Source organism: Suillus paluster (genome assembly GCF_016628075.1).
Source record: "Suillus paluster strain FC165 chromosome Unknown EDB91scaffold_10, whole genome shotgun sequence".
In the NCBI taxonomy this organism is placed as follows: Eukaryota; Fungi; Basidiomycota; class Agaricomycetes; order Boletales; family Suillaceae; genus Suillus; species Suillus paluster.
Window position 1 is genome coordinate 214919 of NW_024537570.1, and position 23642 is coordinate 238560.

Consider the following 23642-nt stretch of genomic DNA (forward strand, 5'->3'; position numbering starts at 1 on the left):
TTTACCTGGCGTAAGTAAAGACTGCACTTTTTATGTGCCCCAGATGATTTACCATTGTTCTGGAAGGTTTTGACTGGGTTAAACTTCACTGGTTCGACCGAGGGCCAAGCATGCAAGTGAATTAGAAACTGGGTTGGAAACTGGTCTGGGCTGAGGGATTGAGGCCTGTCAATACTAGGAAATGGAAAAACGGGTCGCGTTGTCACCGTACTCAGGTCAGCCAAAACGAAAGTTATATAGCCTTGTCTGAACAACAGTTAATGAATTACGTGCACTAACTAATACACATGCTCGGCACTAAGGGCCTGGGTCGGATGACATATGAAAGAAATGTGTCTGTTGAAGACACGGCATGATTGGAGAACTGGATCATTTGTGTATCAGTTCAATGCTATAGAATGAAGGATAGACAGGCTTACAGCAACATCGCTGAACAAGACACAAACAAAATCACGCAGGAAAATGATGCAGAACGATGGGGGGCCTTCTGAAGTGGTCGAAGAAACATTGCACGTAAAAGTTGCATGCAGGTTGCATCACCTCGAAGTATGTAGTAGCATTGAACGTACTTGCGTCCAGGGATGCACTGAGGCATGGTGGGGCATTCTCCCAGCTGGACAACACGTTGCGGAAGCTGTCAACGTAGGGGAAGATGTCTCTGATCTCACAACTCCACAGCCCACCCCTATCCCCCTCAGGTATAGGAGATGCAAAACCACCCTCTCCAGGGAAAATGCTATAAAGAAGATCATGACAGGCAAGCGGTGAGTCCTCCCACGATGCACGCGCCATGACTCGATTGAGAGCTTGAAGTCCATGACAAAAGTTGAGCTCGTAAAGCTCCCAGAGGATGCGACAGATATGGTCTCATTGCGCCACACTAGGGTAGCCTGAATGGCCCATGTGCTCCCGTCAGTGTCCAGCAAATCTTCACCGAATATTTGTTGGGCTGCTTGCTTCTGCTTAGCTGCAGCAGTGGGACCTGCGGACAACAATGAAGCTGTTGCCGAGGACTCGCCAGAAGGGCTACTGTTGAGAAAGTCACACCAAAGCTGTGGCGGGGGAAATTTCTCTGGAGGGTTATGATTAGTGATGTGCCAGGCCTGGCCTCAGGCCTCCAGGCCCTGGCTCATAGGCCCTCGTAGGCCAGGCCAAAGCCAGGCCTATGGTAGTGGCCTGATAGGGCTTTGGGCCTGGCCTGGGATTCTGAAAAGCCCAGGCCCGAGGCTCAGGCCCTGGCTTCCAAATAAGGAATGCCGCCGCCGGCAAGTGTTTTTTTAGAACTGTACAGTTACTGATAGCCCTAGTTATGATCGACACGGCTAATCCACAGTGGTCGTGCAGCAAGCCAGTTCGCAACAAATAATTTCTTTTGCTCTGGCGAAGTGGGTGTAATGAGAAGCACTGGCTCAGGGAACCGATACCCTTGGTCAACGAGGCCCTCTTTGACGTGGCCTTTGTCCTTGTCAGCTTTCTGGAAGGCGAGATTCCAGAACCCGATGCTTTTGGGGTTTTCTGGACAGCGGAGATCCTCCCACTTGTCCCGGTTACGTTGAGCGTCATTAGTTTTGGAATCTTCTAAAGGAAGTGGTAAGGTTCTAGTTTTAATTACAATAGTTATACACGTACTCGTTTTCATCAATTGAGACGAAGCAATCTTTCGCGCCTTCTTATTTTGCTGTCCCTGAGAGGGAACTTTACCGCTGGCCGGGTTCTGAGGCAATGCCGGAGACAACGGGTTCACGCCAAAAGTGCCAGTATAGGCCCGACGGGTATGAAAGTGACGGTTGAAGCCACCATGGCCATGGTACAGGAGGGGGAATGGCTGCACAACTTTCCCAGGTTCAGAGAATATACTCTTAGTGATGTCGTCTGGGAACGTGAGTTTGACCGGTTTGATGATGTTCATGTCGCGAGGAATATATGCCTCCACGCGAACAAGCCACACAGGCACGCCCGCGTCGAGGAAGGTATCGCATGTCTTTGAATTGTCAGTGAAACAACCCATCCACTTTGGGTCCCCAGGAAGGGTAGACCAAGACAACCAAGACGACCAAGATGATGTGGTGAGACGAGGTTGAATGATCTCAACATAATCCATGAAAGCTATTATGTCGAGGAATGAACGTTGCGCTTGAGCAACGAAGACGATGATGTCATGGTACGTTAGGGGATGTCTGCGGAGAATATTGATGTCGTGCTTGAGGGATAAGAGCATGCTGCTAACTATGTTGTTCTTGCCTGCCCGGTTCGCCTTCCATGCTTCAACCCACTTGCGGGCAATTGTAAGTAAGTTATCGATACCATTGATGATATAGGAGTGTAAGGTACCGACAGCAAATGCAGTCCCAGGTTGAATGACGAAATCTGCTGTAGTGGGAGTGTACCATGCGGATTGAAGGCTGAAGGGCGAGGTGTCCTTGCGAGGGATGCAGACAGCATACTCGAACTCCTTACAAAACATTTGCAGCCATTGGAAGCAATCAACCACTCCAAAATGTCCATCAGCTCGAGCCTTCAGTTCATCTAAATTATCATTCTGCAGTTCTGGTACCCAATCCATATTTGGAGTAGTGATTACAAGCGGATATTGATAACCAATGGCTCTTGCATCCAAGGAAGTGATAGTCGCTATAAATCTGTTGTGAGAAGGTAGAAGATCGCGTAGGAATGATAAACTGACGATCTGCACACGTGTAGGGAGTGAATTTATCCCGAGCGGTAGGCATGGTTATTAAATCTGGTGCTGCAAGTGCTTTAGCATTGAAATCAATTCAAATAAACATGTACTATAAAGACGGACGAGAGACGGTGTGTATGATCATAAGGTAAGTAGCAGTAGAAAGGTAGAGTAGTCCCAAGGAAGTTTGTGAGCCTGCAAACACCATAAGCGTTAAAACCAATTAAAGCAAACGCGTACCTTGCAAAGAAGCTTTGAGAAACCGTAAGACGGATAGTAAGCACAAAGAAAGTGTAGAAAAGTAAAGATATACGGACCTTGTACAGATGATTTGAATCGCAAGGCAGATAGTGAGTACGAGTGGTGCAAGAGAGGCAAATGATACTCCCAAGAGAGTCTTCAACCCCACTGGCGCAACAATGAGAGAGCAGCCGGGGCGACTCTCAAGACGCGAAGTCTAGGAGAATGTTTTCAGTGACATGAAGTCAACTCACCACGAAGTGAACGGCACGAAGCCAGTTCGGTCCAGGTGGGAGTTTGGAGATGAAGGATGAGCAAGATGACGAGCGATGAAGGTGAAAAGAAAGGATGTGCAAGCAGTGCTGGGAATTCTTGGGAATTCTTGGGAATTCCCAGCGCAAGTCAGATCTTCTCAGTGCCAGATTTGGTTAATCATATCTTTATTGCTTCGTGTTTGCAATGACTTAGTCATTGCGTTGTGCTTTGAAATTACTTTGTTTGTTTATTCCTTTCCTTTATCGATATCGTCCAATCTTCAACTTCAACCTTCACCTTCACTCCAGCTCCCCGCTTCATCTCTATCTCCTTTCATGGTCTCTGCATGATGGATTTCTCCCCAATGCTTCAAGCTCTTGCCGCCTCCGACTTCGTACCTGGACGCTTCGAATTGGCTTTGTGCCATTCACGTTGCAATCAGTTGACTCCACGTTGCTGAAAGCATCATTCTCCTAGACTTTGTGTCTTGAGAGTCGCCTCAGCTGCTCTCTCGTTGTTGCGCCAGTGGGGTTGAAGACTCTCTTGGGAGTATTACTTGCCTTCTCCACCAGGCTTACTCTCTTTACAATGAGTGAGTTATCTCTTCCGCTGTCATCACTATCTAATTGTGATCTACACGAATAATTTATACGCTATCTTCAAATGATGGTGAGCGAACATCGGTGAGTATTTCATTTCATACATCTGATGGAGCTTACAGTTAACTCATAGATTGCAACGAGGAAGGATGACGAGGGAAGCCTGCAATGTGTGCATAACCGTTTCCTTCTTCATCTCTCTATTCAATCATCTGCATACTCATACTCCCTTGATGTAGATGCGCCCGCTGTCAAGCCTTGCTGTCTCTCCCTGGACATCTACCCAGGGTCCATGCCATCCATAGTCAACCTCAAGTTTAAGGTATGTATCTCGTTTATCTCTTCTCTCCGCTAATTCCTGTCTTTCCCAGTGTCCATGCCATCCATAGTCAACCTCAAGTTCAAGGTATGTTTCTCGTTTATCTCTTCCCTCTGCTAATTCCTGTCTTTGCCAGCGTCCATGCCATCCATAGTCAACCTCAAGTTCAAGGTGGGTTTCTCTTCTATTTCTCCTCCGCTAATTCCTGTCTTCAGGGTAGCAAATGTGTGTGTAACTGTTTCATTCCACATCTCTCCATTTAATCACCCGCATACTCATACTCCCTTGATGTAGATGAGCCCACTGTCAAGCCTCGCTGTCTCTCCCAGGACATTCGCCCAGGGTCCATGCCATCCATAGTCAACCTCAAGTTCGAGGTATGTTCCTCTTTCATTTCTCAGTATGCCTTGGACTGAGTATACATGGGACAGTTGTTTTTTTATTCTCAATGAAGCGCGAGACGGTCACCCCACGATCCACCCAAGAATGGAGAAGTAGTGAATGTCTTGGTTAGGAAGATAAAGCTATCTCCTGGACTTCGCATCTAGAAAGTCGCCCGCACTGCTCCCTTGTTATTGGACAGGTGGAATTGAAAATTCTGTTGGGAGTACCATTTACCTTTCCTGAAACAAGGCCTATGCTACCCATCCTCAAATGGGTGAGTTATTTTTTCTTCTGGCACCGCTCACAATTAACCCCGGTCTTATTATTCAGCCCAAGGGTCTTTGAGATGTTATGCAACATTTAACACGTCAGCATCGTTAATTTCGGCATAATTTCATTTCTTGGTCTAATTATTTTCATGTACCCTATTTACATAATCTTGCCAAATCCGGTTTTCCATACCGCATAGAACTTCAAGGTCATGGCACTATCTCTTTCCCACTTCTACCCAGCGCTGTTCTGCTTCTTTTCCTGTTGTTTTTCTTATCGTTCTCTCATCTTCATCTGATGATAGCATTCACATCTACCGTACCCTTGTCAGTCTGACTACGTGTTGACTTCAGTGACTTCGCGTCCTAAGACACTTAGACATCGAGACTACGCGTCTTATGCTGTGTGGCGTCCCAAACGATCCTGTGATGCTGATTCCTCAGTCCCTTCAAAATGGTCCCATCCGCGCCCTGATCACCCATCACCTATTACTCCTACCAACTCGCAGCCAACTCCTATCATTTGTGAACCGTGGATGGTTCAGACACACTGAGTTCCTCAGGCTGCTCACAGGCCTGCGCCTCCTCTTCTTGTTTTACCTGGCTGGCAGTGTTTCACCCAGAACATTGTATCTTCACTTATTCATGATAAAAACAACCCACACCCCCCTATTGGTGCTGATCCCCTGGATATCGATCCTTTCATCGACAACGAGCTTCTCTTCAGTGACTCGCTGTATATGCTGGATGGTCCAATTGACCTTCCATGCCAGTGTCTCTCTGGCCTACAGAAGAAGCAAAGACAATGGCGGAGATGGTCTGAAGAAGTGATCCCTTCCCTCATCAGTCCTTACCTTGGCTACATCCAGCAATCGGCTTCCTTGCAATCCATCCCTGACCTCACATCAGCAAAATCACATATTTCTTTTTTGGCTTTGTGCCTCTTAATCACAGTTAATCGCAGTTGTAATTTGAATGAAGTTTGCAATTTGACTGAAAGACACCACAAGTCATAAAAATCAAATTGTCCTTGAGTCGTGCAAAGTGTCAAAACGCAAAAAAGACGGAAAAGCCAAAAAATCAGATTCAAGTCATACAAATGGTAATTAACATGCAGTAGGTAGTATAACTCGAACAGATTATGAAGCAATTTCAAACGCATGATGGTCAACAAATTTGTTGACATCGTAAGCCCGAAAAGAGTCATAAGAAACATGTAGATTGACGTTTGGAGGAAGAAAACGCCTGCCGTAGATGGGGATGAGGTGAGCAGCACGGTAGATCATGTCCACGTGTATGATACTATGTAAAGGTGTGCGGTTAGCACTGTATGCTGGATGAACCATCCACATCCCAGTATCTTCATCAGGTGAGTCTCCAATGACGTCAAACCAGCGCACGATGGCGCATGGAAAAATTTCACCACTATATTTGAATGAAAAGATGGCGCGGACCCTTGCGACTTCGAGTCCTCGGATGCCTTCTGTACTGGATCCCATGTTGACGAAAATGCAGTCGTTGCGTGGAGCTTCGTTCCGCCACAAAGGGCACACACAGATATGTTCGACTCACATGCCTCCGGTTCCACTAATGTCGCTTGGTGCGTAGAACCTTGAAGATGCAGAGTTAAAGACGGAGATTTTCCCTGCAAACCTAGGACAGCCAGTGAGGGGAATTTCCACTGGATCTTGGTCATCGTCTGGCCTGTGCATCTGCTCAAAAAGAAACCAGCGAATCAAATCAGGAAAACGGGGAAGTTCCAATTCTTCGGCTAGCGCCAATACATCGCAAGCGCATTTTCTTTCTGCATCACACAAAGCTTTAGTACTAGAGCACACTCAGGAAGATAGACGTGTGTAAATGCTACTCACGAACTGTCTGTGCTAGCCATGTGTGCGCTTGTAAAATGGTTAGTCCATGGTCTACTGCTACCGGTGCCTCATCGGCAACACTACCGGGCAAGGGATGGACTTGGACATTGGGGTTGTTGTTGCTATCTGTGTCTGCAAGGCCTGTCATTGTCAATTAGTGGCATGGACAATAATAGTAATTGATTTTAAAACTTACCAAGAGCTTCGAGTTCTGCTGCAAGACAAGTATTGTCCAACATCCCGCGATTGGTGAAGTCAACACGCGCAGCAGCCAGCTTATCGAGACGCTGATTAGTAACTAACATTTGACCAAGTGCTTTGTATTTGCTTGAACGCCTCCATGGCTCTTTGATGGCCTTAATATGTTTGCTCTCGGTGATAGACGAGCAGAGTCCGTTGGGAGCACCGAATCGCTGAATAAGATAGGCGTAGTGGACAAGGGAATGTTGGCATGGTAATGAGAAGGTGGGAATTGTGCCAGACTCTGTAAAAATTGTGCGGTAGTGATGATAACGGGAGAGGGCATCTTTAATCTCCTCCAGAGTGCTCTCGGTGATGGTATTTCAGCGTACAAGGTAGCAAAATTCTAGAAATGCGCGGAACGCACGAACAATATCCTGTGGTACATGGCCCTCGATTGCAGCCAAGTAAACCTGAGTAAAAACAATGTCTCAGTGAAATGAATTAAAAAAAAGGATTTTTTACCTTCATGAGGGCTTTCGAGTCGTCCCCTGTCCACTGCTTGAAGCCCCGCCCTTGCGGGAAGCGGCGCAGGCCTGCAAATGAGGCAACAGCCGCTATTCTTAAGTGAGAGGGAAGTTAGTCAAGGAGTCTGATTCGAGTGCAGCGGCACAGCACCAGAAGCGAAATGTAAATGACCCACCTGTGGTCAATGTCATCTAAGATGCGGAGGCTGTCGCGTTTTCCATGCATCTTCATGATATATAACTCCACCCAGGCCACGAGATGGTCCTTGAAGGCACCCTTAATAACTTGATGCAAAAGGTCGGGGGCAATCAGGTGGTAAATGTCAGCTCGTGGGAAGTTGTTTGTGAATGGCTAAAGTATGTGAAAGTTAGTGAAGCCTGCCCGACAGGTGGAAACGAAAGACTTACAACGAGATTGCTGATTATTCCAAACTCAAACCAGAGCTGTGTATACGTGCCAGTGTCGACGAGGGCTTCAGTGTGGTCACGGCATCGAAGGAGTGCATCTGCGTCAAGGTCTTTATGATGTCCACAGCATCTAGAATCAACTTAGTCCCGGTGCCTGAAAATGACGCAAAATGAAACTTACCTCGGACACCAGCGACTCACTATACACGCAAGGAGCACTTGCTCCTTGTAATCCGCTATGTAAGGCCCCAAGCCATAAATCACCCGCTGAAAATGCCCATCTCTGAACTTCGCAACTTCTGGCTTTGTCATCCCTGGCCTAAGGGTTTCGAGTATGCGGGAGAGCGATGAATGAAACAACTGGCATCTGAATGCACGAAACTTCGAATCTTCAGCATACTCCTTCGTTGCTAGATAGTTGAACTGTGTGTTAGCACGTCGCAATAGATCAGATATAAAACCCTTACTTTTGGGAATTGCAAGGAACCCAATGATAGCTACTGCATCTTGATATGCACATCGAACATTGTTGTGTACATTTCCTATGGATAAATAGAGTGGATAATATTCATTATTTCCGGTGGCAACTGAAACCGTCGTTTTATCACTGCTGAGGATGATGGGCACGAACATCAAGCCAAGTGTCTCTGGGTCTCCAGTAATGATGTCCTGTAATAGGCGAAGTTAGATAGTCTTGAATAAATGTTCAATGCGGAAGATGAAGGGGTAAAAATGGAGAATTCTGGTAGTCTAGCACAGTGAAAAGAAGGGGGAGGGAAGAATAGAGAGTTTTGGTAGTCTGGTGCCCTAATAAATGAAGGAACAAGGGGTAAAAAGGGAGAATTCTGGTAGTCTAGCGGAGTGAAAAGAAGGGGGAGGGAAGAACAGAGAGTTTTGGTAGTCTAGCGCAATCAAAATGAAGCACTTACTGCCTGGTCCCAAGCCCAATCAGCAGACATGAAATCCCGAAACTGACGCTCATCTCCATTGGTAGAATATTTGCGATAGGGCTGAATGTTGATGCTCACTGAATCTACGCTATTCTTTGTCAATTCATGGAAAACAAGAGCGAAGTCAAGTCTGGGTGGCCATATCCAGAACTGGAGGACAACCATTCCACAGAAGCTGGCCAGCTCAACTGCTTCTCAGTCTGATTCATTCACAAGTGCCCAGCCTCCACCTTCCACCATTTTATCGAGGTCTCAAAAATCTGCATCAAGTGCCACCACTTCTTTAAATTCTCACCTGAATCAGCCATCTACTAAGCTTCCAGCTGTTTGTGAGGATGACTCGGCCCTAGTTGGAGCATTCGGAGACAAGGACCTTGATGACTCAAGTGAGCATGAGGTTGTGCTAGCTACGAAAGGGAAAGTACCCATGAAGGTGTGTCAGCGGTTGAACACACTCCTTGTACTGACATCTTCCAAGTCCATTATTGCACTTACAGAGGAAATGGATCCTGACCTGGTGCCGCCGCCTCTAGCTCAAAGGCAAGATAGAGCCGCCTCTGGGACCAAGAGGAAGACTCTCCATGACAATGTCCCTGAATTCTCTGATTGTAGTGATGACTTGATGTCGCCAGTGGACGTTATTGAAGCACTCGACAGCGACAAGGACTCAGAGATTATGGATGTTGATGAATTTGAGGCAGTGGTCATGAAGCAGCCAGTCAAAGCCAAAGTGAAGGTAGAAAAAGCTCCACGCACCACAACTTCGGTATTTCCCCCCTGTCTCATGTTTTCACTGCTAATTTTGAGGTAGACATCAGTCGCTACCACATCTAGCAAGGCCCCCCCTTCGAAGAAAGTAAAAGCCGAGAAGGAGCAGACAGCAACCATGGTGCTAAAGAGCGACGGCATCTGGGTGGAATCTGTGTTGAAGGCATGCTCAACATATCTGAACACTGACCTTCCTCCTGCTTGCCATGAAGACACCAAGTGGGGTCGCATTTTTGTACCGACCATTTTTCTCTGGCTGGGTGCGCAAGAAGAGCCTTGGACAATCCCTGACAAGAACCTTCTTCATGCATGCCGTGAAATATTCAAGGTTGTCTATCCAAGCATCAAGTACCAGGTTGTGACGTCTGGTTCAGTTTTCGGTGTTGTAAGTCTGTGTTTTGTTTTATTGAATAATATAATTAATTTCATGTTTTTAGGTCACCCAACACGTCAGTGAATGGTGCAGCAATTTCGGATCTACTGCGTTTGCCATCGTCGTTGCTTTTTGCACCTCAAACAGAGATACCTCTGCAAAGGAGCTCTCAACCCTCTTCCTTCGACAATATGCGTTCCTGTACCCGAATCCTGACAAAATTAATAAAGATGAAACCTTCCATTCAGCCTTCATTCTGGAGCTTCTCACTACTGCCCATCTCTCTCGCATGCTTGGGCACGCTGATGTTCCCACTCTCAATACTGATAATCTAGCTCAGGGTGGCTTTGTTGGAGCTCTTGGATTATGTGCTGTCTCGGTGCGTCAATTTCTCATGCCTGTTTTGACCGGGATGGGCTGATATTTGTTTTCCAGCTCGAACGTGCATTTTCTCTACTCAGCGACAATGCTGTCAGCATCGAAAATTTGAAGGACGCAAACATGCCAACCACAGCACGGAAGACTCGTTTCAAGACACCAAAGACACTCAACAAGGCTACTGGCAAGGAGATGGGAACAGAGCATGCATTCTCAGTCATTAAATGGGGGATGAAAACTGCCGCATTTGTTCGGGCAGCAAAAAAGAAGGGCCTGGAAGCAACACGCCTGATGGCATCCATGGCATACAAGCACCTGAAGAAGCCTGGTGCCAGCATCGACTCAGACAACGAAATGGATGACCGTGAAGATGTCTGGTAATTTGCACTCGAGATTTATCCTAGCCGCATCCTACTAAATCCTTTATTTTTCTTTCAGATTTAATCAGGGCAAATTTCTCCCCCCCTCGTATTATCTGTACCTTTTGCTCTTTTACATTGTGGTTTGCACCATCATTTTCTTTTTTCTACCACATTTTCCTCCTTTCATGCAGCTTTTAATGACTTTCTCTGTCATTTATGTGCCTTTTTGTCCGGCTTGATTACCTCTTATTCCATCTTTTGAATCTTCTGCAGTCACTTTTCCGATGATATCTAGGACATTCGAATGACACATTTTTGCCCTTTTGCGAGTTTTCTCGTCTTGTGCCGCACGTGAAAAGTCGGTACAAGACAAATTGAGACAGTTTAAGAAAGCGAGTGGCCTTGACACGTCTTTTGAGACTCAGGCTCATTTTGTGGCTTATATCGCGGGAAAATATCAAAAAAGGCAGGTTAAGTCATTTGTGATTTTGCTGATGCGGTTGCTCCACTGGGGGTGACTCGCGTTGCAGTGGATTGTGTTGCCTGCGATTGCTGGCGGTCACCTGTGTACTCTTTGATCGTGCGTTTTGTCTTTTGTGCCCCAAGGCTATTCACTTACATTCGTCGTAATAGGATTACAAGTTGTCAATATTTCCTGCTGCGAGTGCTCCCCTGCACCGCTCCAACTCGTGACACGTGGATTAATTGCATGTGCTCCCGTCGCCCCATCCCTTGCAATGGACATCCGTGTTTTAGAGCTGGTAAAACACTTGTTTGTACGGATGATGCATATAGTCTGCCTTTTGTCATTATAAACTCTCTCAGGCCCGCCTCTCTGCTACGACGCACCTCCATGTGAGTCATATTCTTCAAACTAGAATACACAAAGTCATTTGTATTATTTCTGCCTCGGCTTGGACTGATACTCGCCAACTCATTAAAGGTCTTCTTTGTGTAGGTGGTTTTACTTTCTCGGAGGTCCCTGGCCAGTGCCGCAACAAGCTGGCGCCTCCATAGGTCTCGCGCTGACACTACTCACTCTGCACTGTCACACGCTCAATCGCATTCAGCCGTCGTCAGACAAGAAGGGCAAGAACGACGGACGTCTGCCAAAACGAAAGTTGTCGATGTTCCTCTCGGAACAAGCCTCATATGTTTGTTTTCTGCAATTCTTGGTTCGTAAGATTTGACTGCGTCCTTCACCAGGGTGACCCTGTTGGTGCGCACGTCCGAATTGGCTGTTTTCAATTTTTGGGCATCCATGCTTGTTTGATTCCTCCCACAGTTTAGCAAGCGCTCTACATCTCGATGCAACAACCCCACCACTCGCGCAACCTCCCAGCATCATTCCGAAGGCTCTCTCACCAAGAAAATCACTTGTTTCGCTCGTCCACCCATCAGGGCATACTCTCATGTACCAGCGGGACAAAGTGTTTTGTGTAGCCACCACGTCCTCGCCAGCAAGTATGTGCATCGAAGGACGTGGAGTGCGAGTCTCTGGACCCTTGTCCAGAACTCTCAAACCTCTTTCTCATCCCGTCTCTCTGTTCTTTTTGTGGACCTGCGCTGCCTTCAATGTACCTCATAGTGAACTATTCACACCGGTCCATGATTCAGAGCGCTAACACATGATAATTAGTGCGCAACGACATTTAGAGCATGGTTTCAGTCTCGATGGCGTCATTCTCAGAGTACCATTCAGCATACTTTCATAGGGCATTTCAGCACCTTATAATGTGAATCTTAGGACAATATGTTCTGATTCGCCTACTGAATTTAATTGGATTCACCACCTACAGTGTCAAGCTCAGCGTGGTTTTGTTATTCATTCGTCAGTTCTGTGCTCATGGGCTTTATAGCTGCTGCTCGTCAAGATATTAATCCGCAAGTTCGAAAAACAGCATTCACGCTAGCATCATGAGAATGCAGAATCTGGTCATCGGTAGAGGCTTAACCAAGAGCCAGCCGAGTGTAGAGCAATTGAATCACAACAAGACACTTTCAGGGATAAAACTGAGCCGCAAGCTGAAAAAAGTCCAACTGCCTGAACGTGGTGTTGTGGACGACAGAGAGTTAAGATTCCAAGCTCTCTGATTCAGACGAATTAGACCCTTCATCAAACGAAAAGTGAATATACAATGGAGGAATTCAGATCCCAACCCCCGGCACTCCCTGCTGCTACTCTCCCCGTTTGCACCACTTAATGTCCTCTCCACACCCCTACGAATTATGACAACATAACAATTCACGCCTCTCGACTCGGACCTGCTCGCATTCTCTGTGGTCTGCGGTATATCCTGTACACTCTTCCCCACACCCCAACCATTGGCATGAGATGGGACCGCACGTGTCGTCTGAGTTCGGCATGGCTCTTGAACTAAGAGGACTGACAGCTGTTAATGCCAGGAGAATGATTGCCGAGAGATTCATCTAGACTATCAATGTCATAAGTCGGATCTACAGCTACAGGTTGATGAGTTGACTCTTACCGTCTAAAAGTGCGAGTCTATAACCAGTGTTAGGCTAAGCGCAAGTTGTTTTTCGTTCGTTCGTTCGTCAGTTCCATGATCATGCGCTTTATAGCTGCTGCTCGTCAAAATATTAATCCGAAAGTTCGAAAAACAGCATTAACGCTAGCATCATGAGAATGCGGAATCTCTTGATCATATCGGTAGAGGCTTAACCAAGAGCCACCGAGTGTGGAGCAAGCCAATGACAACGGGCCACGAGCCTGCCGCGGCCGTGACACGGGCATTCTTGAATATTGGTCGCCAGTGTATTCTCATGCAGATGCAGCATTGACGCGGCACTAGCCCTACTCCACGGCGGGCATGTCATGGCCGCGTCATGTGAAATAAACTGGGGGATAAAATCATTATTGCCGTGACACGGTCGTTCTTGGACGCCAAAGTATCCTCATGCAGACGCAGCATTGACGCGGCACCATTTTGAATTGCGCCTTGAGGTATTATGTTGTGTCACTCGAAGCAGTCTGGTTTTTATTACCAATGGATGTCAGTCGGCGTAAGACCATAGAGTGCTGAAATGCATATCTCACCACACTTACGGTGCTCGTCATGACAGACTCCACGTTTAGGCAATCTGTAAGGATATATGCTTTATCACAGCTTAACGTGTGAGCAAAACCAATACATATGACATACGTACTACGTGTAGCGGTGCTAGGGAATTCGAAAGTTCAGTGTTCGCTGACGAATACAGCTGCCATGCCCATTCCTGGACCAATGCACATGCTGGCGACGAACACTTGCACATTGCGTTGTTTGCAATATTCAGGCAGCCAGTAGCAATTTGACGTGCTCCCGCTGTGACGAAGATACATCAAGACATAACAGATACAGAAAAGTACCGCATCTGAGTGGGTGTTCGATCGGGATCGCACCCCATTGACATTCGCTTTGTCAAATGACAAGGCAGCCTTCTGGACGCTGTAAACAGTCTTGAGTATACCAAATCCTACCCCTTGACCGGAATCCAAGGGGGAAGTATAAGCTGCGACACTGTTGTGATGTGCGGGGCCATGATACGAGTCCATAGGACATCCGCGTAAATAACATGTTTATCCTAGGTAGGGCACTGGCACCGAACTTCTGGAGGTGACAAAGGAGTCTACGTCGAAATTTGAGCAGTGCAGGAGTTGGAATGCAGGAAGGGGTGATAGCATACTACACCACCTGCAAACATATTGAAGACATCGAATTCGAAATACAATGAAGAAACATGCGAAGCGGAGAGGAAGTGTGTATCGATGTTAGTCTCCCCTCGACAGACCTGAAGACAGTTGTTCTTTCTCTATTAAGTATCGACACAGTCCCTTGCATATACTTAGGAAGATGCAGTGCCAATGACAGGACCTGAGCGCTCCGTCTACACAACACTTGAGATGTGAAGCGAACACGAGGAGAACACATGGGACGGACCTTAAAAGACGATTTGGACTAACAGGCGCCCAACTTCGCCGACTCCATATCAAACGTGTCGACACCTGTACAACATCAACCATCAAAAACAAGATTATAGTCGGGAAGGGGGGAACTCTCCTGTCGCCATAGAACAACTATCTTGGAGAATGCCAAAGACCCACTGCAGTGGTGGGTGCACCACCAAAAGACGTATCCAAATCTGCACCGGATGGTACTTGATTACCTGAGCATCCCTGGTAAGTTGAGTGCCATCACTCTCGCTGGCATCATAGCTTATGCGCTGCGCACCATAGCTACCTCAACTGCAGTCGAACGAGTGTTTTCGCAAGGCCGACACCTTCTACACTTCACTCAAAACCGCTTGTCTCCATTATCAACCCGCGCATCCCTCTGTCTTGGTTCGTGGTTACGCTGTGATCTTGTAGCGCCAGAGGACCTTGTTGACATCGTGAAGTCTCTGAAGAAAAGGAAATGAGATGGTGAGGGTGTTGTATGAGGGTACTGATAGACCTACGTAATACTATTTCTTGAAGTTGTAGTATGTGTACCCGCAAGTAAATGCACACCGCGGGTAAGCTGCCATACCTGTGGGTTAGTACGGGTAACATCACCCGTAGGGGTACGGTGTTGACTTTCCGACCCACGGGTATACCCGTGCTATACCCTAACATTGGCATATCGTTTGAATGGGGTTTGAGAAGAGCGAAGGTGAGGAAGACAGGAGTGTGGTCGGACTACTTGCCATTGATATATGCATGTAGGGGTCTCACACCTGAATTGGAAGTGGGAGTGAACAGAGCAAGAGCGGACTCAGCGCTAACACTATGACCATGTTAACTAGGGCGGTTTGGTTGTAGATTTGAAGTCAACTTACCGTATCGTGTATGTACTAGTAATGATTGCATTGCGAACACTTATCCAGTAACTTTTGAAACATGTCAGCCTGATAGAGCAAATTTAAAGCTGACCGCTGAACCCCATGACAATCGATATATCGTTCCATCGGCTTCTCATGAGAGCTTGTTGTGAGATCCAGTTGTGCATCTATTGGATACCGCGCCCAATTCTCTTTCCAAGATCTGAACCCTGGCTCATCCAGATGATTCAGAATCTGGCGGAGGTTATCTCCTGTATATGTGCAGCAATGATGAGTTGTCAATTTGCATCGTCGAACGTGGGCCCATTACGGAGATATGTGAGAGAAGCTGCATCGAAGAAGGTTTCGCAAGTCTATAAAGTTGAGCGTACATAGTATGGAAAGCAGGACAGCGGTGCTCATTTTCCGGTGCCCTGCCTTCCATGACATAGTATTTACTGGGGAGTCGTGTGCGTAGCATAGGGAAACACTTTCGAAATTCGCACGGAACGTTTTGCTATTGAACTTGACTATATATATTCTGGAGCACGCCGTTTGTCCGGGATTAAGTATCTTCGTCTTGACTCTACATCTTCAAGGTGTCCTCTGGAAAGCCTGATTTTGCGCTCTAGAGTGACGACAACACTTGAGCAACGAGTGGAATACATTGATCTTATTCCTTCCCTCGAAGTAGTAGTAGATTCAGACCTATTTATCGCAAGGTCCCTTGCCTCCGTGTCGTTCAGGTGAGCACTGAGAAATATATCATCTGCATTTCCTCCGCATCAAGAATAATTTCAGCCAAGTAGCCATGGGGGCCGTACCAAGATCGAGGTCAACTTCAAAACTTATCCTACACAACTTCGCATCTAGAACTATTCTCTCCAGCTCACACATTCACCTAGTAGTCACGCTAACACGAATAACGTGAATATGCGAGTTCCAGCGCAGAGGATCACCACAAGCTCACCTTCAATCGAGCCTTCGCATCAGCGAGGTTACGAGCTGACGACCATGTTTCTACATTTTCCTTCCTGTCGCCAGACATGTCGTAGATATTCTCCATGATCAGCTGATCAGCCGTACGACCTCTGACGCGCATTAGGGCATGGAGGTATTTGACTACTAATGAAGGATCTCGTGAGGAAACCAACTCCTCAAGGGTTTCCCTGTATTCGTTGATGAGATCCTGTATCGCAAGGCTTTCGAGAGCAGAGCCGATGATGCAAGTTGACATGACCTTGGAGTCAAGAAGTGGGACGACGATGACCCCTTGAGCAAATGTCAGTCGAATTGGTTATCTGCCTCTGTAGAAGACTTACGCCGTTATACGGGTAAGACCACGGTAAAAATCGAGCGCATTCTACACGAGAAATGTTGAACAATTACATTTATCCTGGATCTCGGTAGGTTCTTACATGAAAGCGACTCAAGCTTGGCTCGCAAGCGACGAAATGCTAAAAGCTGCATGTCGACAAATAGATCGCATCAGAAAGAGAAACACGCACTAAAGTGATCTTCTTCTTCAGCATGTCTCTCGCCACATCAAGAGGGTCCGGAACTGACGTAAGTATACACAAATTCAGAACCCCAGAGTCTACGACGACGGATGGTAATGAACTCTTACCACCTGGCACACCGTCAGGCCAGTAATCGCCCTGGGATCCAATACCGTGGGGTGGAGCATCCGAGACTAACACAGCGACCTTGTTGCAGTCGTTCCTCCACTTCATCGTTAAAGCTCGAGCTAGAGCTGCTGTTACGGCTTCTGGCCCATCTCCACCGCCATCCGCCTCGGGAAGATGGCTCAAGTTCGCGTGGATCCTAGTGATATCCGAGACAAAGTCCCATTGGCGGGTAACGAATGTGTCATCCTGGGGATAATGATCGCGGAACCCAATAAATGCGACGCGAAGATCGCCTGGGTGAGCTGATTTCATATGATCGGATCCCAGTATTTCCGCGCAGATGGCGTTGATCGATGCTTTGACTGAGTCTATGTACGGTTGTTGGCTACCAGTGAGATCGAGGATGAACAGCAAATCACTGTAAAGGCCATAAACAGTGCTCGAACTATGAGGAACTTAGACCTAGTATCACTCACAGCTTTAAGCCATGCGTACGCGAAGAAAATGCATTTTGCTTTGTTGCAGGATCCATCAGGTACGTGTACACCACACGTTTGACCTATGAAATTTAACGACACTCATTGACTGTACATTCTTCTTGGTATATATCGATAAAAACTTACCAGGTCCTCAGATGCGGGTGCTTTCTTTGCCTCTACAAATGGGAGAGATGATCCCGAGCCTCTAGAGATCATCATGGGCATTATCGCTCTTTCATGTGCGTCTGAAACAAGGAGAGCTTCTACAGCCTCTGCCTCTGCTTGAGATACTGTTTGGAGATTCGCAGGGTGGTCATGAACGATGGTAGTGGACGGGGTGTCTTCAACGTAAAGCTGCGCTAGGAGATTTCCGACCTGTTCAACCTCGGGCCGGGTAGCCTCGGTAGCAACATCTCCGATCTGCAAGGTGATTGATTATTTTATCTAGAAACTCGGTGACTACAATACTTACGGAGACTGATTGTTCAAGAATTGGACCTTCATATTCCTGCATAAGCTCCACCATGGCAGGCGGGGGACACCACAGTTCCGAGATCGCCGTGCCAGAGTATTCTGCGTCAGCGTAAACGCTAATAGGTTGTACGTCTCGTGGACTTGTGGGTAGGTGTCCATCCAGAACGTCTACCTCAGCAGGCTGTGCTCGCAGTTCGCCATATGAACCAGGAATGGCGACACTACGAAGTTCAGCATCCGCCGGAGTATCGTCGCTTTCTGTTTGAGGAGCTGTTGGCGTTGTGGGTCCACGAAGTTCAGCATCCGCCGGAGGATTGTCGATTTCCGCCGGAAGGACCGGACGCAGGTCTGAAATTCCTGCCCGGGTTGGTTTCCCCTCAGGATTAACAAGGGTTGACGTTAATGTTGGCGTCTTGGGAGATCCTGGTGACGAGAGTGAATTCGAAGGGGACAGACCCATTTCTTTGCCAGACTTTTCGGCTAAGTGTAAGCTGCTCGACCGAGTGATTTCAGGGGAGGATCTGGCCCTTCTGCGTCTGCGACGTGCAACAAACAGGACACATCCACAGAGCAGAAGCAGCAGGACTACTCCCCCAACAACTCCACCAACGATCGCACCCACCCGGGTTTTGTGGGAACTTGAAGATGAAGCGCAGGAACCGGCGGCTCCCGTCAAGTCGGAATATGCTTGTTTAAATCAATGTATGTTCGCAGATTCGCCAAAGTGAGATTGACATACACACTGACGCAATATCTGATGCGGTCGTTTCGTTAAATGTTCCGTTCAGCCAGCTTCGAGCTGTGAGGTCCCCATGAAAGGTAGCTTAGTGATAAGCGGTTCAACACGTACGATCATAGCCCGCGTAACAAGGTATCGAGGTATTGGAAGGCAGTGTCACTCCCGCATACGAGGGGAAGTATCTTTAACAAATTCATTAGATCAGGGACATGAGATACCTATAAAAACTCACGTTGTTGTCGACGTCAGGTTTGTGGGGCAATTAGCTATCCACTCATCCCAACTGTACCATGTTAGCTCAAGTATATCGCTGGTGACCTAAGAAGACTTACCTCACTAGTAAAGGCGACGAAGAAGCACAGAACATACAGGCGCTAAACAAGTTGTAACTAGCCCAGGAACTGTTGATAATGACGCCATTATTTACCTAGTAATTTATACACACTGGTGGACCTACCATGTGCAAGCAGTCACGTTTGAGCCAGCTGGAATGGACGCTTCTTCAAAAGAGGGAGGGGAGATGGTAGCGCCTAGAGTAGCTTAAGCCTGAGCATTAACAAATGAAATTGTTGAAAAGTTCTTACATGTATATGAGCACGCGTTGTCCACCTCCTGGACCACCTCGCACGGTGTTTGACTTTGGTTGTTTTCGGTCCAAGACGGACACAAAATAGAAGTTGACATTTGATCTAAGACAGAGGCGAGACAAGATAAGCCGTATTGCGACGTTGAGATTGTTTTCAGACTGTAGCGGCCAACTGGTCACCGGTGGTACACAGAGAGAGAGAGAAATAGGTTCCAGGAAGGATGAGGGAAGCGGTACTATATGAGGAGATCATATGTGAAACCAATGGCCATACTTGCCACACATTTAGATCTGATCTGTTGAATTGAAGTCTCGTGAGCGAAGTTGTTCTGCAGTGGAATCACGGACCGACGCATGATTCTTCATACAGAAAAAAAAAGCTTCTGGAATTTGAAGGAATTGCCGAAGATGGTCTCATCATCTGTCTTCTATGCAGGTTTAGTAAGTGGTCGCGAGACGATATGCACAAACTTACATTAATCGCGATGCAACGGAATACACTGTCCTTGATTTTTGGTATAAAGCCTCTTAGAAAATGGAAATATACGACCTGATCGATTTGAATTCCGCGCAAAAGCGCAATTCGTTGATCAAGTTATCGCGGAGAGAGAGATATTGGCGCCCAGTATATTTATGTGACCAGTACTTCCTCGCAGGAACGTGGTGATTATCGATATACTCTGGATCGTGGCCAATAGGTATGAGCGATACGCCGCCAATCTACCAGCTAGGCACAAATTGCTATCGTTCCAAGTTCATGGAAGCACGCATGAGAAGGTGGGACATTGCGGGGCAACTGCGAGAGGACTCGGATATTGTACTTGACGCACTTAGGTTGAAACTTGAGGCCTGAGGTCCGAGTGAGGAAATGCATAGGGTGATTATTGACTTGGATCCTCTATCTCACCGGTAGCATCTCCATCATCCAGGGACTCCTTCGCATAACTTGAAGACCTTAAAACATGCATTTTCGACACCCAACTGCCTTATACACCTGCCCTTGTCGCCAAAGAGGGATAGAAGGAGCGCAAGAGAGCCTGTATGAGGGATTTCTCAGTCGTCTTCTGCTGAAGTTCTGCAACATCATGCATCGGTCTCAACTTGCACCTGCTACCCTATACCATTCAGATTCAGAAACATCAAGACGGAGCTTGAATGTGTCCATGCCTATTCTATATCAAAAAAAAGTCGGAAAACAGTAAGAAAAGAAGACCCACACGACTCGACAAGTCTGTTCTGCGACCTTCAAAGTTCAATCGAACTTCGGTTGACTTCAACATATATATCGAGTTTCCCAATTCCAGCGAGATAATATTTCCAAAGGTGTCTCAGCGTCCAAGCTCATGATCAGAGGGTGTGATGGCAGGTATCGTGAGACCAGGCATTTTGTTGGTCGATTCAGAGTCCAAGTCGAGACTTGCAGTTACAGACTCAGTTCCTTTCTTTCCTACTAATATCCGTCGAAGTACTTCGAATCTTTCCCTCCAACTTGTTTTCCTCTCAACCATTAGCAAACAATATGGCTCACAAGTCAATTTTGCACGGCCTCGGATATCATTGGTGCACTGCAGAACATCGTAAGGACTACAGTTTTATAGACACTTGCTTATGAGAATAACTTATAACCATTCCTTCAGTTACGTTCACAACTAATCGTACGTCTATGTGGATGTGTCCGATGCCATATTCACGATTAGCAGATACCAGACCTTGAAACCCCGTACTCCCATGCCAATTTCCCCAATACGAACTACTCTGGCATTGAGGTCGAACGCCGCACCATCAGCGCCATCGTTGCCGAACGTCAGCAGCAGTTGAATGTGGCTTTGCGGGCTGGAAACAGTCATGTACATTGTCAGTAATCTTCACCGGAACCTCGTCGAACAAACGAACATGATCATCCAGTCCATGAATTTGCACAAGAAACTTGTCTCGACTCTCTGGCGCTTTCCAATAGAAGTTTTGTCCCAAATTTTTCACCACTGTCTTCCCGCACCCGATGAATTGCAGCCGCCATCAAAGCTACAGCTCCCGTGCTGTCAGTGACTGCAGTGTGCCGACGATGGAGGGAGGTTGCTGTGGGCGTGCCCAAACGATCACGAGGACATCCGCTCTCGTTAGCGCTCGCCTGCCACGCAAATGACTCCACCAACCTACAAAGCCTTCTTCAGTCTTACATCAATCAAATCTTGTCTGTTTTACCGGAGATTCGGACCAACCTGAACTGTTGTTTGAAGATCTCACAGTACTTCAGGAGCTAACCATTTTTATAATGCGTCAGCAGGCTATTGCACAATGCGACTCGCGACTGCCGTTCACTCTGAGCAGTCTCTAGTTCTTCAGGCCATTGTTCGACCACGAGCTCCTCGACCGTGCAGACTGCTTGTGCTAGCAAAGTTCTTTGTTTGATCGGATCCAGGCTGCTCGACTTTCGCAACATACAGACATATCTTAGCACATACTATCCTTGCAAGGCTGCATCTTTGTATCTCGCATGCCGTACATGGTTTTAGGTCCAATGATACGTTCATTGAACTTACACCAACAATATTACAGACAATACTGCAACCTCTATGCAGTGGACTCCAACGAGGTGCTTATATACAGTGCAGACATCATCGAAGATAGTTGATGTACTGGATTTCCATTGCTTTTCAGAATTCCGGCGTTGCCTCCTGCTGCTCCATCATATCGGTCCAAGATCTGTGCAAATACCTCGGCTGCACCGCTCATATGCAAAATTCGAGAGATGGCTGCGTGTAGGGTGATGAAATGAGGGTTAGGCAACGGTATGTCTCGTGTAGGGGCAGCATGATTCCGGAAGGTGATAGTTCTATCGAGAATGTCGCGATGTATCCACCGCCTGCTGCTAACTTCCTTGACTACATACTCGTTTTCTCGCTGGAGCGCTGATCAATGAAGCATTGCGAGGACGAAAGCCTGCAGACTCACCTCCGTCTGTTCGAGGTATACTTTTAGCTTATCAAAAACAGTGTGGACATCGCCTTGGAGCATCATGCCGTTGGAAGGATCATCTACAAGCCTTTCCATATCTTGAATAGTTTCTTTGGACATTCCTGAGTAATGTCGAATGATATTCCACGTCGCAGCCGCAGTATGCGGCTGTGTAATCCAACTCGAGGGTCAGGATTAATGCCGACATGGCAGAGAAATCCTTACCCGTTCCAGGGTGAAAACACCGACGGCCCGTTTCAGGATGTGTGCTCCTGTCAAGGTCACCCAAGCCTGATCGCTACTGGCGGGCCTGTGTTCTCCATCCCACATACCGGTAACAACGCATCTATAACCGTCTCGCCGATTAGGCTGTTGGAGTTAACGCTGAAAGCCACCTTTCTGACAGTGGGACGTACATCGCTCCTAAATCCGCTACGCCGTTCCGGATTGGCACTTACGAGGCTGCCATAGGTGTCGTCAATAGTCGGCGTGGTTTGATCAGAAATCAGGTCTGATGGCTGGTGAGATCCGGCTGTGACTACCAAGGGGAAATCACATTGATATTCGTGACAGACACTTAAGTTATAACTTACATGGCCATAGCAGATACATGAACCAAGTCCTCGCGAGGTTGACTTGCTCGTAGATCTCGGGACATGCGCAAATAGCACAGGCGGTATAACGCTCGGATTTTTCACCACCGCTTTGGCGAGCGTTCCTCAGCATCGCGTCTAGAACCCTGGATGCGTCCACGTTGTTCACGCGTGGTGGAGTTTCGATCCACCTGTTTTGCTTCGTCACTAGCTGGTCTAGGATTTGTCGAGCCTGCTCCACATAGGTCGCAGTGGATATATCAGCGTTTTGCATGGACAAATACACGTTCTCGTTGAAACTGATGACGGAATCAGGTTCGCTGATGGTCTCGCTCAGGTCGCTCATATCGCTCGTGGTTCGTGAGTGAGACATGTTAGAGGACAATATTAAAGGTATATGATGCTTGGGGTGATTATTGGGTGGTTGTCGTTTGTACGGCTTATGGAACCTTGTCCGGAAAACGACAAGGAACACTAAACGAATCGGGCGAAGATAACAGGACGAAACTGTGGATTTCTTGAGTAGGGCTCGGTGAGAAATGCGGATGTTACTAACATCCGGTTAACTAACCCCGGAGGGCTTCAGAGGCACTTTAGTATGGACTCGCTCCGGCATTGTCGTCTCATAAGCATGTCACACTATGGTCACATCATGTGATGTTCGTCGACCTCTACCTTATTCCTCAAGGCCAGGAGCACACAGGAGTAGTGCCATTCATGGCGCTTGACTTTCTCACAAGGGAAGCCATCGACAGCGAGGTCGAGCACTTGTACTCACCACGCTGAATCATTATCTGGTCCTCACCTAGGTTCACCTTCGTTATC

General features: G+C 47.3%; 7 protein-coding genes across 7 annotated transcripts; 1 reads left to right on the forward strand and 6 right to left on the reverse strand.

Moving 5' to 3' along the window:
- Positions 1–450: 450 nt before the first annotated feature.
- EDB91DRAFT_1048430 (uncharacterized protein) lies at positions 451–852 on the reverse strand (the record flags this gene model as incomplete). The annotated part of the gene is made up of 1 exon (XM_041313401.1): positions 451–852. A coding segment is annotated over one exon (402 nt), but the record flags the coding sequence as incomplete, so codon positions are not given.
- A 451-nt stretch (positions 853–1303) lies between these two features.
- Positions 1304–2614, reverse strand: EDB91DRAFT_1048453 (uncharacterized protein; the record flags this gene model as incomplete). The annotated part of the gene is made up of 2 exons (XM_041313404.1): positions 1304–1666; positions 1745–2614. Coding segments are annotated over 2 exons (1233 nt in total), but the record flags the coding sequence as incomplete, so codon positions are not given.
- Positions 2615–5885: 3271 nt separating this feature from the next.
- On the reverse strand, positions 5886–8847 carry EDB91DRAFT_1235787 (uncharacterized protein; the record flags this gene model as incomplete). The annotated part of the gene is made up of 10 exons (XM_041321364.1): positions 5886–6313; positions 6335–6550; positions 6814–7165; positions 7190–7270; positions 7323–7419; positions 7501–7676; positions 7733–7862; positions 7914–8142; positions 8200–8401; positions 8662–8847. The coding sequence occupies 10 exons, from the start codon at positions 8845–8847 to the stop codon at positions 5886–5888; spliced, it is 2097 nt and encodes a 698-aa protein (XP_041180338.1).
- A 212-nt stretch (positions 8848–9059) lies between these two features.
- On the forward strand, positions 9060–10582 carry EDB91DRAFT_1079509 (uncharacterized protein; the record flags this gene model as incomplete). Its single annotated transcript, XM_041315139.1, has 5 exons — positions 9060–9068; positions 9161–9418; positions 9494–9835; positions 9888–10202; positions 10259–10582. The coding sequence occupies 5 exons, from the start codon at positions 9060–9062 to the stop codon at positions 10580–10582; spliced, it is 1248 nt and encodes a 415-aa protein (XP_041180339.1).
- A 5394-nt stretch (positions 10583–15976) lies between these two features.
- Positions 15977–17738, reverse strand: EDB91DRAFT_1114855 (uncharacterized protein). The gene is given in 9 exon segments (XM_041317909.1): positions 15977–16132; positions 16188–16276; positions 16334–16631; positions 16668–16669; positions 16685–16726; positions 16782–16820; positions 16872–17436; positions 17487–17550; positions 17615–17738. The coding sequence occupies 6 exon segments, from the start codon at positions 17301–17303 to the stop codon at positions 16265–16267; spliced, it is 825 nt and encodes a 274-aa protein (XP_041180340.1). The 5' UTR covers positions 17304–17436; positions 17487–17550; positions 17615–17738; the 3' UTR covers positions 15977–16132; positions 16188–16264.
- Positions 17739–18750: 1012 nt separating this feature from the next.
- On the reverse strand, positions 18751–19685 carry EDB91DRAFT_45008 (uncharacterized protein). Its single transcript, XM_041327309.1, has 6 exons — positions 19618–19685; positions 19268–19560; positions 19141–19213; positions 19016–19084; positions 18916–18966; positions 18751–18865 (listed from the first exon to the last, which is right to left on the reverse strand). Exons 2-6 carry the CDS (start codon positions 19365–19367, stop codon positions 18784–18786), a joined length of 375 nt encoding a protein of 124 aa, XP_041180341.1. The 5' UTR covers positions 19368–19560; positions 19618–19685; the 3' UTR covers positions 18751–18783.
- Positions 19686–21652: 1967 nt separating this feature from the next.
- EDB91DRAFT_1114873 (uncharacterized protein) lies at positions 21653–23408 on the reverse strand. The gene is made up of 5 exons (XM_041317910.1): positions 22818–23408; positions 22641–22762; positions 22450–22593; positions 22222–22392; positions 21653–22170 (listed from the first exon to the last, which is right to left on the reverse strand). The coding sequence occupies exons 1-5, from the start codon at positions 23188–23190 to the stop codon at positions 21841–21843; spliced, it is 1140 nt and encodes a 379-aa protein (XP_041180342.1). The 5' UTR covers positions 23191–23408; the 3' UTR covers positions 21653–21840.
- Positions 23409–23642: the final 234 nt, after the last annotated feature.